Source organism: Rattus norvegicus, chromosome 5 (genome assembly GCF_036323735.1).
Source record: "Rattus norvegicus strain BN/NHsdMcwi chromosome 5, GRCr8, whole genome shotgun sequence".
In the NCBI taxonomy this organism is placed as follows: Eukaryota; Metazoa; Chordata; class Mammalia; order Rodentia; family Muridae; genus Rattus; species Rattus norvegicus.
In genome coordinates, this window is record NC_086023.1 from 144,315,814 (window position 1) to 144,332,189 (window position 16,376).

The window sequence follows — 16,376 nt, forward strand, 5'->3', positions numbered from 1 at the left end:
TGGCATGATTTGCACCTAAGAAGAGGCCAAAATGTTTCTGAAGCCACAGGAGACTGGGCTGGCTGTGACTAACCTGTGACACAGAAATGGTTGGTGTGTAGCCGACACAGGGTGGAAGGGATGTGTTGTGACACTTGTGCACAGTCTATGTATTCGTGTGTCACCATGGTAGGTGCTGTCTCTCTGCGACAGTGTGCCCTAATCGTTACCACCAATTCCTCTCCTTTTCTCCCCCCAAATCAACCATTCTGTCCCAAGAAGCAGAAATGGGGATTACAAAAAGGCAGGTGAGAGAAATCCTAAAGGCAATGAGAACTTCAAAAGCAGAAAGTTTTCTTTTCACGTTGAAAGTGGGGAGGGCGGGGCTGGGGATTTAGCTCAGTGGTAGAGCGCTTGCCTAGCAAGCACAAGGCACTGGGTTCGGTCCCCAGCTCCGAAAAAAAGAAAAAGAAAAGAAAAAAAAAAAAAAAAAAAGAAAGTGGGGAGGGGATAGACACAGTCGCAGTGCTCACTCACCACATACCATGATTATTGAGTTTCCTGACTCACCAATTCCTTTGTCACCCTCATTTTCAAGTGAGGACAAGGCCCATAGAGGTTAGGTGACTTACTGGCCTACAGTCAAACAACTAGTTCTGTGGCAGCCCTTCTCCAGCCTTTCTCTGTGCTCAGGATCATTTCTTTTTCTGTCTCGGACTCAAGCATTCACAATTAAGTCTGACTCCTGAGTGGCTGTGTAATTCTGGGCAAGTCCGGCTTCCTCTCCAAGCTCTGTTTCTGCAACAAAAAGTAAGGGAGGGTGGAGAGGAACCGCTGTTTTCTTCTGTTTCTTTCTAGTGAAGAAAAAGATGAGAAGGTAAAAGTAACACTATTGAGAGATTAGAACAGTAACCTCTGTTCTGGATGACATCCAAGAATGCACATGGCTAGAACAAAGCTCAGCCTGACACACAGGGTTGGGGTTGGGGAGCTGTGAGGAGAGGATGAGGCTAGCCAGCATCTGTGCATGCATCCCTAAGAGTTTCCCACAGGCCAGAACCAGCAGCTAGGGTGGCAGGGGAGGCAGACAGGGGCAGCTGTGCAGCCTTCCTCCTCAGGTCTGTGAGTTTGCGTTTGTTAGCCATGTCTGTGCCCACTTCGCTCATCCTCTACCCTTGACCTCAGTCATGAGACGTCTGAAATTAATCCCAGAGATAGATGTCAGTGCATAGCTCATGAATGGATGGACTCCAGTGGGGAAAGTCCAGAAACCACGATGAGGATGATGCATGGGCCCAGCTTGAGGACCTCTCTGCTCTTCTAACAAGCTTGGGATGGGCTCTGTCTCTGCCTCACTGGCTTCCCTCACCCTTGCCACCAGTCCCTCTTAATCTGACCATTTTTTCTTTGTCTTTTCACCGCATCTCATCATTACCAATCTTTTTTTTTTTTTTAAGAATTTTTTTTTTTCGGAGCTGGGGACCGAACCCAGGGCCTTGCGCTTGCTAGGCAAGCGCTCTACCACTGAGCTAAATCCCCAACCCCCCAATCTCTTTTTTTTTTCTTTCAAAATTTTATTTTTATGTTCTTTAGCATTTTACGTTCATGTATAAAGGTGTTGGGCCCCCTGGAACTGGAAGTACAGGCAGTTGTGAGCTGCCATGTGGGTGCTGGGAATTGAACCTGGGTCCTCTGGAAGAGGAGCTCTCAACCATTAAGCCATCTCTCCATGCCCCCAAGAAATCCATTCATCCATTCTTAATGTTGGTTGCGTATGCTTAGAGCAGCTTCTATCTCTTCCTATCTACATTATTGAGAGGGGTTGGGGGAGAACCTGTGCACACGTGGTCAGAGCACAACCTGAAGGACTTTAAATAATGTGGGTTCTGGGGATTGAACTCAGGTCATCGGGTTTGGTATCAGGTGCCTCTACCTGCTAAACCATCTCACCAGCCCCCTGGCTACACTTTTCAGAAGCAAGTTCATTCCCCTCCCAAGTCTAATGACCATTCGTCTCCTTGTTACCCCCAAATCTGTCCTTCCCGGTCTGTCAGTCTGATTAGAAATCCAAAACCATACACTCAGATGCCAGCTGGACAGTCCCTTAGGACGGCTGTTCTCAACCTGTAGGTTGCGAGCCCTTTAGGGGGGCATCAAATGACCCTTTCATGGGGGTTGCCTAAAACCATCAGCAAGCATAAATATTTACTAGTCATGACAGTAGCAAAACTAGTTATTTAAGTAGCAGTGAAAGAAATTTTATGGTTGGGGGGGTCATCACGACGTAAGGTACCATACTAAATGGTCACAGTATCAGGAAGGGTGAAAGCCACTGCCTTAGGACATCTCCTGCAGCCATTCGGAGTTTGCAAGTTAAAGCTGACCTCGCAGGGTTGGGGATTTAGCTCAGTGGTAGAGTCCTTGGTTTGGTCCTCAGCTGGGGGGGTGGGGGGAAGCTGACCTCACATCTCTTCCAACATCCCAATCCCCACCTGCTTATCCTCCCGAATTCTGCAGCACCATAAATGATACCGTGTACTTCAACTTTAGACCTTGACGGTTTTTTTGTTTTTGTTTTCGCTTATGAAACAGGGTGTGTGTAGCTCAAGCCAGCCTGGAACTCATAAACTTCCTGCTTCCGCTTCCAAAGTGCTGGGATCGCAGGCATGAAACACCACACCAAAGCCTGAGTGTTTCTTCTTACAACCCAGAAACACCCACCGTGGAAGAGACTGAGCAGTTACCTCAGAAAACACAGGGCCCTCCTCAGAGCCTTAAGCTTCCTTACTCTCATTTTTCATAGAGCTGGTCCATCATCACCAACGACATCCGGGGACTTGTTGGAAACACCAGTTCTTGGACTCTACCTCAGACCCCCTGAATCAGCAGCCCTGCACTTGAGTCCAGGAATCTGTTTTAATAATTCCTAACGTGATCTGGGTTGTGCTGTGCAACAAACCAATAACAAGTGACCTGCGTTTCTTGTGATCCACTTCCAACTCCTTTGTTTGGCATCTTTTACCTGGACCACGCTCCTTCCCTACCCAAAGTGCTTCTGGGACCCGTAGCCGGGGGCCCTTCAGGAATGAGGCTGACTAGCCAGTGCTCCAGAGCTCCTGGTTACTTTTCCTTTCCCTCTGTGAGTCACTTCACAAGTCTAAAGGTTTTTTGAGGGGGGGGGGATGGAGAGATGGCTCAGAGGCTAAGAGCACCTTTGCTCTTCCAGAGGAGCCAGGTTCCATTCCCAGGACCCACATGGCAGGAACTGTAACTCCAGTTCTGTGGATCTGGTGGGTCTGGCGCCCTCTTCTGGCCCCCTCAGGCATTGTGCTGCACAGACATATATGCTGGCCAAATACTCCCACACATAAAACAATAAATGAGGGCTGGAGAGATGGCTCAGAGATTAAGAGCACTGACTGTTATTCCAAAGGTCCTGAGTTCAAATCTCGGCAACCACATGGTGGCTCACAACCATCTGTAATGGGATCAGTTGCCCTCTTCTGGTGTGTCTGAAGACAGCTACAGTGTACTCACATATAATAAATAAATAAATCTTTAAAAAAATAGATGAATCTTAAAAAAAAAAGTCTAAAGAAGTCAAAAGTGTATCTTGTGCTTTGCTTGGTGTGTATCAGGCAGTCACCAAATACCTTTTAAATAAATAAGGGACCAAAAGAGAGTTACAATTTTCCAAGTCTATTAGGGGACTCTTTGGAAGGGCTCTTATGTGAACTTGACTTAGCATAGATACACATAAGGCCCAGTTACAATCTGAGGAGTTCATCAGACAAACGAACAATTTTGCTTATTTCTTCTGGGGAGGGACATGTGCTCTACGATCTACTTCTTTGGAGATCAGTGGAGCTGCGGAAAACTAAGCCCTTCTGTTTCAGGGGCAAGGGTTCTTCCCATTGTAAAGCATGCGGGTGGTGATTTCTTATGGCCTGTTCTTCCTGATACATGCACCTGGATGGAGGCATGGGGAAGGGGGAGAGATACCCCTGGGAAAATGGGGTGCACACCAGGCACAGATACACTGATCAGACATATACACTGGACATTTATTGGCACAGAGGTATGCATGCTCGAATACACATGGACTCTCCATTGGCATTCTTGGCTTATTCTCTTCCAAGGCTCGCATTTTTTCTCCTCTTTAATACAAAACAAAACAAAACCCCAAAGAAAACAGAGAGCCACATTCCTCTTGCTAACAGTCTTGTCTGCAAATGTTTTCCATGAAGCGAAATCTTGCAAAAGATGCTGAGGCCCCATCTGGTGGTTGGAGCTTACCACTGCATCCCAACACTCCCCTGCCCGGCTCAGCAGAAGCGCCGCGACAAGAGTGAGCACATTCTTGGGAGTTTCAGTTTAGCCCCTTGCCCACTCTGGAGCCTGGAACCCTCTCGTGGAGGCTCATGAGAGGACAGGTCTCAGTCTGCCGTGTGTTTTTGAGTTTTGCTGGCCTTGGCATGTAGGAGAGCAGCTCAACAACAAGGACCAGACAGTAATCATTTGCTTTGTGGCCCTTCCCTCGCTTCCCCAGACTATTGGCCACTCCTTCCATGATTCTGAAGAACATTTGACAGCTCCCAAATCTGTAATCCTCTCAGACGTCTTCCCATGCTCTAGGCTAAGGGGAGGAAATCACTCCTCAGATGTTCCATAAACAACACAAACCAGTCACCAAACCAATTCCTTCATAAACCCGTTTCTCTCCCAGTGTTTCCCATGACAGAGTGGTCCACACAGGGGTCACAGTAACCCAGGGGTATCACTGGCTCCCCGTTCTTTGTTCCTTTTCACTTATTAATTTCTAAGTCCCATTTCCTAACTCCTACCCACACCACCCTCATTCTCCTCATCCCTGGCTTAGTTCTGATTTCTTCCCCACTGTCTGAGCCCTCCCTCCCGCTGCCTCAGTAGTCTCCCCTCTTTGCTTCCTTCCCCACCCAGTCTCCCTGCATTTGCTAGGTAGCCCAAGTTGGCCCCCAAAACCTCCTTTCTGCTCTAACCTCCAGAGTGCTGGGTTACAACAGACATCCATCACACCCAGCCAACTCCAGACGTTCCCTTTGCAGTCAGCCATCTTTCTAAAATGCAAACTGAATTCTATTTAATCTGCTCCAAAATCTGCAGTCTGGTTCTTTGGTATGTCACATATTTAAAATGCTGGGTATCGAGCAGAGCAGCGTGGTGCACACCTTTAATCCTGGCATTCAGGAGGCAGAGCTAGGCAGACCTCCTAAGTTTTGAGGCCAGCCTACTCTACAGTACAAGTTCCAGGACAGCCATGGCTACATAGAGAAACCTTATCTCAAAGTGATCATGAATTAATAATAATCATCATAATAAATGCTGGGGATTGCACACTATGACCTGGTCCAGCCTCATCCTCCACTTCTTCCTGCTGGACCATAGTAGAGGAATGGTATGCCTTATACACCTACCATTCTTCTGCTTGTCCACCTGGCAAGCCCCCTCCTAACCCTCAGGTCCCAGAGCCAGTGTTTGGTTTCATAGATTTGTTCAAGGGGCTGGGGAGCTTGAGATTCCAGGCACATTTTGTTTTGACCTCCATAGAAGTCACTGCTAATACCCTTAGGTCACACCGTCTACTGGGTATTAAGCTGCTTAGTGATTGATACAGGTTAGTTTGTCTTCTCATGTTTTCAAATGAATATGCTTGCTTTGCATAGACAAATGTGGGTGGGGCAAGCTACAGGATGCACTCAGTAGATGATTTCCTACTGGCTTGGGGGCCTAGATGGAGCCTGCAGAGCAGACAGACAGGGCAGGGTGGGGGTGGAGCTGTTCCGGCTCCAGCCTGGAATGGCAAAGGGTACTTGGCCCTTCCTCTCCGTATTTGGCATGAAAACCCAGGTCCACAGCTGGTAGCCTGAGAGCCACACTTGGCTTTCTGGGTTTTGGGTTTTGTTAGGCCAACAGTGACTTAATCAAAAATAGTTTTTAATGTTTGAGTTGGCTTCCTTATAAAACTTAGGATTTCTGATCCCTTTAGAAGTTGGAACATGGCCTGTGGGCTGGCTCCGTGGGCAAAGATACTTACCACATAAACATGCTGACGACCTCTATCCCCAGAACCCACAACAGTGGCAAGAACTAATTCCACATTGTCCTCAGACCTCCATGAGTGCTGCAGCACATGTCCCCCACCCCAATCACACACCCCATAACAATCTTTTTGTTTTAATTGGAGGGTGTTGCAATGACCCTGTAAACAAGTTGCTGTAAGGAGACAAGCAGTCCTTCTGAGTGTCCCACCAGGCCCAGCCATATCAACATTTGGGTTTATGAACCTGCTGTACTAGGGCAGGGTGTATCTAAAACTTCCCTGCATGTAGAACTAGCTCCTGGGGGAGGTGAGTGAGAACATCCGTTACTATTTAGAAGGATGCTCGCCCAGCTGATAGTATTGAGCAGCATGTTAAGAGCCAGAAAGACACAGAGATGCAGGGCAGACCACAAAGGAGGCTTCTCATCACCAATAAACATTTATTGAGTGTCCACATGTGCACAGCTTTGAACTTGGCGATCACAGAACGCACTGGGGGGAGGGGCGGAAGCAAGGGGTCAGGTGTATGCGGGTCTCCACGGGTTCAGAAAGGTAGTTCCTGCTGGAGCCGCCAGTCGCGTCTCCCTGCAGAGAAGAGTCTTAGCAGGGACGGGGGGGAGGGGAACTGAAGCCAGGCACCACGGTGGCAGTGGAGTGCAATCACAGGGAAAACATGCGGATTCTAGGGTGATGTGACCTCCTGTTCCTGGCTCCAGCCAGGCCAGATGGCAGCAGGGGCACAGGGAGCTGATGCTCAGGTGTCCAAGCAGAGATAAGGACAAGCAAAATAAATAACCCCCAACCCCCATCTTCACTCTGCTGCAACATGACACAAAAGCTCAAGAGACCTGGGACCAAGGGCACTCCGGTCCCCTCAAGGAAGCGCAGGTGGAAGGAGGTTCCCCGCCCCCCACTGGTCTGTCTGCTCCAAATTGCCCTGGAAGCATAGGGGCAACTCGGACCCCGGGTCACTAGAGTTGAAAGGAAGAACTGTGATGTCAATGGCCTGAGCCTGCTCTCTGTCCAAAAGGACCGAAGGCAAAAGCCAAACGGCCAATTTAAAGGGCGCGGACCTGGCCTGGGGGAGCCAGAAGGGGCACCACAGCCTTGGGGAGGCCACGCCCTGGCCGGCAGGGCACATGGGCTGAGGCAGTCTGCGCCTGCCAGCCCGCTCCTACCCTGGGACCTCCCTCCTGTCAGGGAGCCAGACGCTGGGTATAATGACACTTAGTTGCCCTCTTCCTGGGGACTTCTCCAACCTTCCCCGGCCTGGCGGGGCCAACCTCTGTTCCAAGCCAATCCCTGCCCCAAGGGGGCTGGAGGCAGGATGCAGTTTCTTATACTTGAGAGGTGGGCATCACGCCCTAGCCCTCAGAAAAGCCAGAAAGCTGGGGTGTTTGTGGGGGTCTGAAGAAGGGGTCCAGTTTGGGGGCTTCAGGGAAGATGCCTCCTCCCTCCTTCCCTCGCTGCCCGCCCCTGGGTCTATACCCACTGGATGCCCCTCAGGGCTCTGACAGGCACTGCTCCAAAGCAGCCATGCGGTAATGGCTGGCTGTTTCTTCACCCGCCTGCAGCCTCATGGCCTCCCGGCATAGCCGGTTTGCCCGCGCCAATTCCACGAGCACGCCCTGGTAGGCAGCCACCATCTCGGGCTTGACAGAGTTGGGGCTTACACTACCTAGCAGCTGTAGCAGCTCCTGTGGCCAGCGGGAACGCAGGGCGGCAGGGGCCAGCCAGGGCAACAGAGGGACACAACCTGTGAAGGCCTGCATGCCCAAGAACCAGAGCTCTTGCAAGTCGGCCCAGATGCCCTCATAGTCAGGGGACAGGGCCAACACCGCCTGGTCAGAGCCAGGGGTGGCCCGTGCCACATGGGACTGTGACAGAAAGAGGATGGCAGCTGCGAAGAAACCTCGGGAGGCCGGAGTTCCTTGGAGAGCTGAAAGGAACGGAGGAGAATGTACCGGTATAAATCAGACAGGCCAAGCACTGGACTAGGGCCTCCCATCCCTCCTGTGGACATACTCAGAGAATAGAAGCATCACCTGCATTCAGACTGCCTAGGTTCAAAGCCTACCTTCGACACTTAGCGTGACAATGGGTGTCTAAACTTTTTTGGATTTCAGTTTCTTCATTAAGATGGAGCTAGTAGCAAGTCAATCTTAGCAATTTGTCATGAGAATTAAATAATCCAGGTATGCTCCATCATCAAGACGTCTACATGCATAAGAGGTAGGAGTAAGTCTCTGTCATATACAAAAAAGGACCTTCCTCTGGGTTTTCACAGCAGGGGCCCCAGGCAGCTAGCTGGTGGCCCAGAGCCCTTCACCAGGCTGAGGATGAACTGATTTGATTTCTTGCCAGAAGAGGGCGCCAAAGGAGATCGTGAACAGTAATACAACTCTGGCGCACACCTGTCGTTCAGGGGTTCAGGAGCCCCCTCTGCGGACTTTTTAGGAAGCTGTTCAACTAATGTGGTAGCATTTGTAGGTGAACTGCATTGGATCCACAGCACAGTGACTCTCCTTGGGGGCTAAGTGCAAGGGGTTCCTAGTTCAGAGCAATGTTCCTCTTCTGAGGCAGGGTACCCTGCTGGGATCCCCACACAGAAAACAGGCAGCTGAGGGTATGGGCACATTACACCCTGTTCCCAGGCATCTGCTTAGTTCCTACAACCTGACAGATGGGGCACAGGGAACAGGCGGGGACAGAGGGACCCAAGCAGACACCCACGGTCAAAGTGGGAGACAATGAGGGCTGTCAGGGGCTGGAGGGGACGCCCTGCCCCCTGCACATAGCCAGAGAGAGGTAGGGCAGGGAGAAGTTGTGCTCAGAGAGTAGCATTGATGTGTGTCACAGAGTGGGGTGGGGTGCTAAGTGGTAAAAACCTCAACGCAGCCCACTGGGTTTGTGACTCAGGGCCTGGATGGGGGACAGCTCCACCTTGAAAATGGGGGTTTCAGAGTTCCCAGGCTGCCAGGGAGTCCAGGTGCCTGTGCTTGTGTCTCTGAACAGGTCTGTACTAAACTCCCACCAGGCCTTGCCTTAAAAGTCTTTAAAAGGAAGAGAATGTTAATCATGTTGGGAAGAAGGGTGGGGGTGGAGGATGGAGAAATACTGTAGAAATTGCCTCTCGATGGGAAAATTCTGCTACACCCTTTTCTGAAAGTGGAGGCTGGCATTCTGAACACTGCAAGTCCACTCAGGTGTTCTGTCCCTGAGGCTTACCTGGAGAGGTGCTAAGGAGCCGGGCCATTAGGAGGCCCAAGGTGGCCACGTTGGCAGCTAGAAGCAGTCTTCCTTGCTGCTGCACTAGTGAGGGCAGTGACGTCATCAGGGTGTTCATAAGGGATGTGAAGCAGGCGTCGCGCCTGGGGAGGGAGGGAGCAGAGGATGGGGCAGGCAGAGGGTTAGTAGACTCCACACCAAGCCCTTTGGGAAACCTGGCATCTGAGGTTTCTAGCTCTACCAGGGCTTGGCAGGACTTCGTGTGGCAGGGTGAAGTGTTAACTGCTGACTTTCAACCCTGCCATCTGGGTTGGTAAGATTCCAAGGAGCTGAGCTGGGTGACGGCTGGTATCCCCCTGGGATACCTGGGGGTCTGCTCCAACAAACCCTCAAGTGGCACTGGCTTTGTTTGTTCTGAAGCCCGCTTCCGCTAACACTCAGGGAAGCCTACAGATTCAGGGCACTAGGTTGGAGGTTGAGAATGGGTGCCAGGAAGCTCCCTCTGCTTCCCGGGATCTCCTCCCAGCCTCTCCCAAGCCCCTCACTTGATCAGCCCGGGAGCGGTGACCACCAGGTTGAGGAAGATGTGGCAACAGGTCTGTAGGCCGATCTCCACGCTGTCTGGCAGCACTGAGGTATCATGGCCAGGGGATGTGAGTTCCCACTGCTGCAGGAAGTACTTGCACAGAAGTGAGGGGGCTCCTTCCTTGATCAAAATCTCCCGGGGACCATCTTCAACAGTCAGGTGGCACCAGCCAGGAAGGAGGAGCCTGAGCACGTGGAGACAGAGGAACGTGAGGTGGGAGAGATAAGGGCAGAGCACCCTGACTAAAAAAGAACATAGAAGTCAGGGGAGGTGGACTCACTCCCACTTTCAAAGTGGTGCTGAGAAAGCTCAGGCATCGGGGGTGCACAGGCCCCGTTCAGGGGCCTCCGCCCCACAGTCTGACTGTGGCCTGTGTACTTCCCACCCTCTGAGCTCATTTCTGCCATTTTGTTTTTTAAACTATTTTTGAGGCACAGTCTTCCTCTGCCTCTGCAGCCCAGAGTGACTTCAGCAACTCTGCCTCAGCCTCCCAAGTGCCGATATTAAAGGGGTAAGCCAGCAAGCTCAGTGTATTTTAAGTGTGGATGAAATTTCTATAAATCATGAGATTTGCAATGTGGACCAGATGAAATTGTTCTAGAAAAGTATACGGCGAAATACCTTGCCTTGTAGCAGATGTTCAGTAAACCTACGTTCTGTTTCTAATAAAAATCTGGGGATTACCCGGGCATGGGGTGCATGTGTTAGCTGCAGCACTTTGGAGGCAGAGGCAGCAGATCTCTGTGAGGTTGAGCTCAGACCAGCCTGGTCTACATAGGAAGTCCCAGGCCAGCCAAGGCTATATGATGAGACCCTGTTTAAAAAAAAAAAAAGGGGTTGGGGATTTAGCTCAGTGGTAGAGCGCTTGCCTAGGACCTGGGTTCGGTCCCCAGCTCCGAAAAAAAAAGAACCAAAAAAAAAAAAAAAAAAAAAAAGGAGATGGCAAGTGGTATGTGACAGGACAGTTCAGGAGCTCTGTGGGAAGAAACCCCCAAAGCAAACAAATAAAATATGACACTGAGGGAACACTCAGGACATCAGGGAGCCCAGGATAGGAGAAAGGGCATCCTTATCGGACCCTTTTCTTTCCTTCTTTCCTTCTTTCCTTCTTTCCTTCTTTCCTTCTTTCCTTCCTTCCTTCCTACCTATCTACCTACCTATCTATCTACCTAACCTATTTTTCTTTTTTGGGGGGGACAGGGTCTTGCTATGCAGATGTAGCCTTGGAAGAACTGGTACTTTCTTTTTTTTTTTTTTTTTTTTTGGTTCTTTTTTTCGGAGCTGGGGACCGAACCCCAGGGCCTTGCGCTTCCTAGGTAAGCACTCTACCACTGAGCTAAATCCCCAGCCCCGAACTGGTACTTTCTATATAGCCCAAACAGGTCTTGAACTCTCAGATTTCCTGCCCCCGCCTCCTAACTGCGGCAATTACAGGCATGTGCCACCAATCCTGGAGACCCTTTTCTTTGGAATGGTCTGGCCGGACAACCCATAACCATAACTCACCGGAGAGCATCCCCTGGCCAAGCAGGCCCTGGTGTAGTGGGAGAGATGGCCAAGTTAGCCACCTGCTGCGAAATGTCACTGGCCTCCTCAGCCTCCTCATAGAGTGTCTTGGCATATCGGACAAGGAAGGGCAGCAGTTGGCACACCTCCTTACGCAGGGATGAGGTCTCCTCCGCCAGCCAGGCACCCAGGATCCGTACAGAGGCAAACACAAAGGGCTCTTTCTGCTTCTCTGGCCCCACCTGTTGTCACAAGACCCCAGTAAGACAGAGTGGAACCAGGTACCCTCCTCTGCCTGCCAATACAACTAGAGGGAAATCCTGGCCTGTGTGGCCATGACACATGGACCCCGAGGGCCAGTGGGATGGCTCAGTGGGGACTTTACCACCTCATTTGGTTCCTGTGAATCACAGGGTGAACTCGAAGAACTGACTAGTTTTCCAAGCTCCACACATGTACCGGGGCATGCATGCGTTGCCCCTCCACGTTTAAGAAATAGATAAACATAACTTAAGGGGGCGGGGGCAACCAGCCTGTTTCTACCCAAAACCTAACACATGGGAGAGACTCACTCCACAGGGGCTAAGTAGGACCTCAGTGTGGACAACCGAATCAAGTGGGTCTCAGACAGCATGCCTAATGCTTCAAGATTCAAGTCCCACATCCCTAATTCTTTACCTCTAAGGTAGCTGGGGAACCAGGGGAAACTTAACATTTCTTTAGAGAGGCTCTGAATTGAGGCAGGGAAGGGAAAAGACTTGCCATGGAGTAGTGAGAGGTCACCCACATATGGGTTAAATCAGAAAATAATATCAGAGCTTAGCATGACTTATTAGACATAAGGCTGGTAAGCCCAGTGGCTGAAGCAGGTCATTAAAGAGACCAATCATGCCTGACTCCTAACAGAAGAGGCAGCCTTGCAAATACACAGAGTAAAGGGGATGGTGGGGGAGAACAGACTTAGAGGCGAGAACCAGGCCGCTCCTGGCCCCCACCTTTCTCCTGCATCCTTGTGTCTACATGGAAGACATGGAACTACATAGACAGGTTTCTATGTGAGACAATGCTTTAAAGTGAGTGGAACAGTCGGCCTCGACTTGGTGTGTGATGTGTAGCGTGTGTGTACTGGAGAGTATATGTGAGTGGGAGGTTACTGTGTTGTGTGTGTGTGCTGTGATCAGAGTGCACATATGGTGTGTGGTATGGTGCTTGTGTGGAGGCCCACGACAAGGAGGGAGAGGGGAGGAGGCTCGGCCACACACTACTCCCTAAAGTGCTTGCTACAGTACCAGCCAGCATGTTCGTGCAGCTAAACTGTTTCCCTATTACACTCCTTCCTCCGCAGGCCAGTGGGTCCTTACCCGCAGCAGGTAGTGAATGACAGCTCCGATGGCCTCTTTCATGATGCTCACGAGCTGAACTTTCTGGGGCTCCTTCAGCAGGGACTGCTCACAGCGGGTACACTCCTGGATCCCCAACTCCATAAGGGCATAGCAGGCAGTTACCACGTCTTCTTTCACCTCTGTGCCTGTCTCCTCGAGAGCCAGTCGCACCTCCACGCAGGCCAGATTCACCAGGAGGGCCAGAAACTTGCTCCCAGAGCTGCCCACTGGGATCCAGTCGGAGCCGCAGGCATGAGCCAGGCGGGCTGCCAGCTTCAGTGCAGGATTGCGCTGCCAGGAGCTCAACTTGCTTCCTAGGATGCGTGCCAGCCCAGCCTGCAGATCCCGGTGGCATTCAGGGGGCACAGTTGTTGGGGGCAGGAAAAGGGGCAGCAGCTGGCAGAGCTCAAACTTGCTGGCATCTTCAGCTCTTTGGAAATCCTCGCTGAGGCCTCGCAACACAGCCAGCAGGTCGGGCTCTGCCTCCTTCCAGCACTGTGTCTCTGCAGCAGCCAGCAGCCCCACCAGGAGTGCCAGGGCCTGGTCAAAGCCATAGCCATGCCCCAGGTATGCCTGGCACAGGGCAGACACTGTGCCACCAGCAATGAGGTGTCGGGGCCCTCGGGGTGTGCCTGCAACAGCTGTCAGGCACTGGTAGGTGTCATCAATCATGGAGCGGCGGGCAGCATCATCAGGATCCCCTCGGGCTGTCAGGAATGTGCAAAGGATGGGGATCTTGTTCAGGACCTGGGGATGGCTGGCTAGTTCAGGGTCGCTGCAGAAACAGGCCAGCAGGGCCACGCCCAGGGCCCGGAGAACGTGGTCAGGGCAGCCATCAGGGGCCTCCTTAGTAGTCAGGAGTCGGTTGGGAAAGGTGAACCCAACAGCATCAAAGATCCTACGTCGAGTTTTGGCGTCAATGTCACCTGCTTTGACTGCCTTGGTTACCTATGGGGGGGTGGGGAGGCAATACGCTATCAGCAGAATGAAAAGAAATGTAGCAAACACTCTCCCTACTCTGTTCCCTGGGCACTGCGGGCTGGCAGGAGTGGGTTATGCAATGGGATTCATTCTGGGGTCATTTCATCCAGCTCTTCCTCTCTCCTTGGAGACAGACATGTGTGACCTCTGGGATCCCTGTCATCTATGATTGTCTCGTGGAAAGGAGGCTGTCCAGTGGCCCTTAACCACTCATCTGGGAACAATCACCTGGCCAGTGAGGAGTGCCTCCTGGTGTCTAATTCATTAATCCATATGCCCACGACCTGGGATGCAGGGGGCTTTAGAACTCAGTGTTTAAAATCCGCTAAGGATCCAGGGTCCTTCCCTGAGTTCTTGTCTCCAGAGGAGTCTCTGATCCATTTCCGCCACCTTCTCACGGGAAATGGCTCCTGTGTCTCCCTGCTCTGCATGTCAAAACATTTCCCTTTCCATTTCACCTAAACACCTCCTCTGCTGCAGTGTGAGCCCTTGACTCCAGAGCCTTCTCCCTGTTGCCATGGCAAACAAGCAACTGCTGCACTCCCTCCTCCCTTCACCCCCCACACACCAACTCATCCCCCCCCCCCCCAAGCACTGCAGCTCCCGCTCGGCTGTCCCCAGCTTGGGTTCCTCTAGCAGACTGAGACCTTTACTTTTAACAAACCTACTGCCTTCTCCGGTCACCTCTCAGAGCCTCTCTCTAGTTACTCCCAATCCTGTTACTCTCGCAGGTCGAAGAAAAAGCTACCCCAGCCCACAAGTACTCTGCACTAGTTACAACCTGCTGCTGCTACCCTATGAGTCAGCTCCCATCTGCTCTGGGACGCCCCAAAAAGCAAATCCAGGCAGCCTCCTCCGTGGTCCCATGCCACTGCCTTATTCACCTCTCTTCTCCCCTTCCCCCATTCCCAAGGGAGCAGAGTATAAAGGTGGAGGTCTTGGGCCTTTTTTTTTTTTTTTTTTTTTTGGTGCCTCCGGGTTGCCAATACCACTTAGATCTCCCTGAGGACTTGCTGACCCCATTCTTTGGGGGCCCTCCTGTCCAACCCTCCCACCTTCCAGGTCCTTACTAGCAGCAGGGCTGCAAACTGCTCGCTGTCATTCTTGGCCTCACGGAGGGCTCCCAGGTAGCGCTCCAGGGTGGGGTTTCGGCTCTCTGCCTGGTTCAGAGCTGGCTCACAATCCGAGGCCATGATGCCCGCCTTGCCCAACTGTGAACACAAGAGGGACTGAGCATCCCTCTGCAGAGGAGGGGCGGGGGCGGGGGTGGAAGTGGAGGATGTGGGGAGGGATTAGCACAGAGGGAGGGGAGGGTGGATTTGGAAGGGTGGCTTCCTCATGACTGACCTCCCTTGGGGGAGCCCCTTTAAGAGGCTGGACCTGCAAATTCTTTAGGATGAAGGGACCCTGGTCCAAGGTCACCTCCAGAAAAGTGGGATATGAGGACCATGCATGCTGCTGCTCAGCTAGACAGCTTTCCTCACCAGTCTAGAAGTGGGAAGAAGCTGGCCCAACTGCTCAGCAGCCCCTGGCACCAGATACGGACCGGGTTTTATCTCTCTCCAGGAGGCACACGAGGAGTGAGTGGTGAGGACAGACAGGGAGGAATGAAGACATACACGGGTGAAGTTCGATTATCCGGACTCACGCTGACAAGGAAGAAAAGGGCATTCTAGGGTTCCTTTCCCCTCCCTTCTTCAGAGAAAGTAGACTGGCTTCAGCAGGAGTGAGAAGGCAAGCTCTCCAGAGAAGGCTTTGAAGACTCCCCTGCGGACCCACCCCTCCAGCCAGGGCTCTTAATCGCCCCCGCAGCCTCCTTGCCTTCTCTTCTTTCCCTCCCTCGGGCAGAGGCTGCAGAGGCTGCAGGAGCAGGAGCTGCAACTGGTGCTGCTGCAGTAGCAGCAGCACCAGCATTAACCCCTTGTGCTCCCTGTACTCTCCCTGCCCGTCCCGCTAACAGCCTGTGGGTGCCGGCACTGGCTGGAGAAGGAAGGAGGGGTCGGATGGCTCTCAGGATAACAGAATCCAGAAGCCGGATAATCGAAGCGGGGCTGCAGTGATGGAGAGATGAGAAGGGGAGAAGGGATCCTGGCGGTCACCACCTGTCCCGCCGCAGCCAGGTCACAACACGACATTGATGAAGTCGAACGACAGGGCAGCGATGAGATCACACTTCACGATGGCGCGGTGATGTCACGGAGAGATCACAGCGAAATCACGACATGAAGGGGACAGCCCCCAAATATGATAGGGCAAATTTTAAAAATATATATAATAGATAAATATTGAAAGGGGTTGTGACAAAATGGAGTCTCGACAGGGTACGGTGATGTCGAGATATGGCACGATGGAGTCGCGATAGGGTCCCTGGGGAGTCTCGGCATCGATCAGCGCCGGTTCGGAGAGGCTCCGGCTGAGATGCAGGGGAGGGCTTGAAGGGGGCTGAGCTCACCAGGCTGCGGCCCCGAGCGGCGAAGTCTTTCTCCGGGCGCGTTGCTCCGGGAGCTTGGGGCTGCTGCTCACGCCGCGTTGCCCACTCTTGGCTCCAGGATGCTACAGCTCCACCCCCACCCCCGCATCGCTCTCGACCAATCGGCGCTGGCCTCACTCCGCACTCTGACCAATGGCACAGCAG

At 52.2% G+C, this 16,376-nt stretch overlaps 1 protein-coding gene across 2 annotated transcripts; it reads right to left on the reverse strand.

The window, feature by feature from the left end:
• Window positions 1-6,473: 6,473 nt before the first annotated feature.
• On the reverse strand, window positions 6,474-16,304 carry Ncdn (neurochondrin). Of its 2 annotated transcripts, NM_053543.2 has the most exons (7): window positions 15,844-16,234; window positions 14,812-14,952; window positions 12,740-13,708; window positions 11,379-11,620; window positions 9,832-10,056; window positions 9,287-9,429; window positions 6,474-7,997 (listed from the first exon to the last, which is right to left on the reverse strand). In NM_053543.2, exons 1-7 carry the CDS (start codon window positions 15,874-15,876, stop codon window positions 7,561-7,563), a joined length of 2,190 nt encoding a protein of 729 aa, NP_445995.2. In that variant the 5' UTR covers window positions 15,877-16,234; the 3' UTR covers window positions 6,474-7,560. The 2 variants fall into 2 exon arrangements, with proteins under 2 accessions (NP_445995.2, XP_063144585.1); XM_063288515.1 differs by lacking the exon at window positions 14,812-14,952 and having other exon boundaries at window positions 6,479-7,997; window positions 16,194-16,304.
• Between the last annotated feature and the right edge of the window lie 72 nt (window positions 16,305-16,376).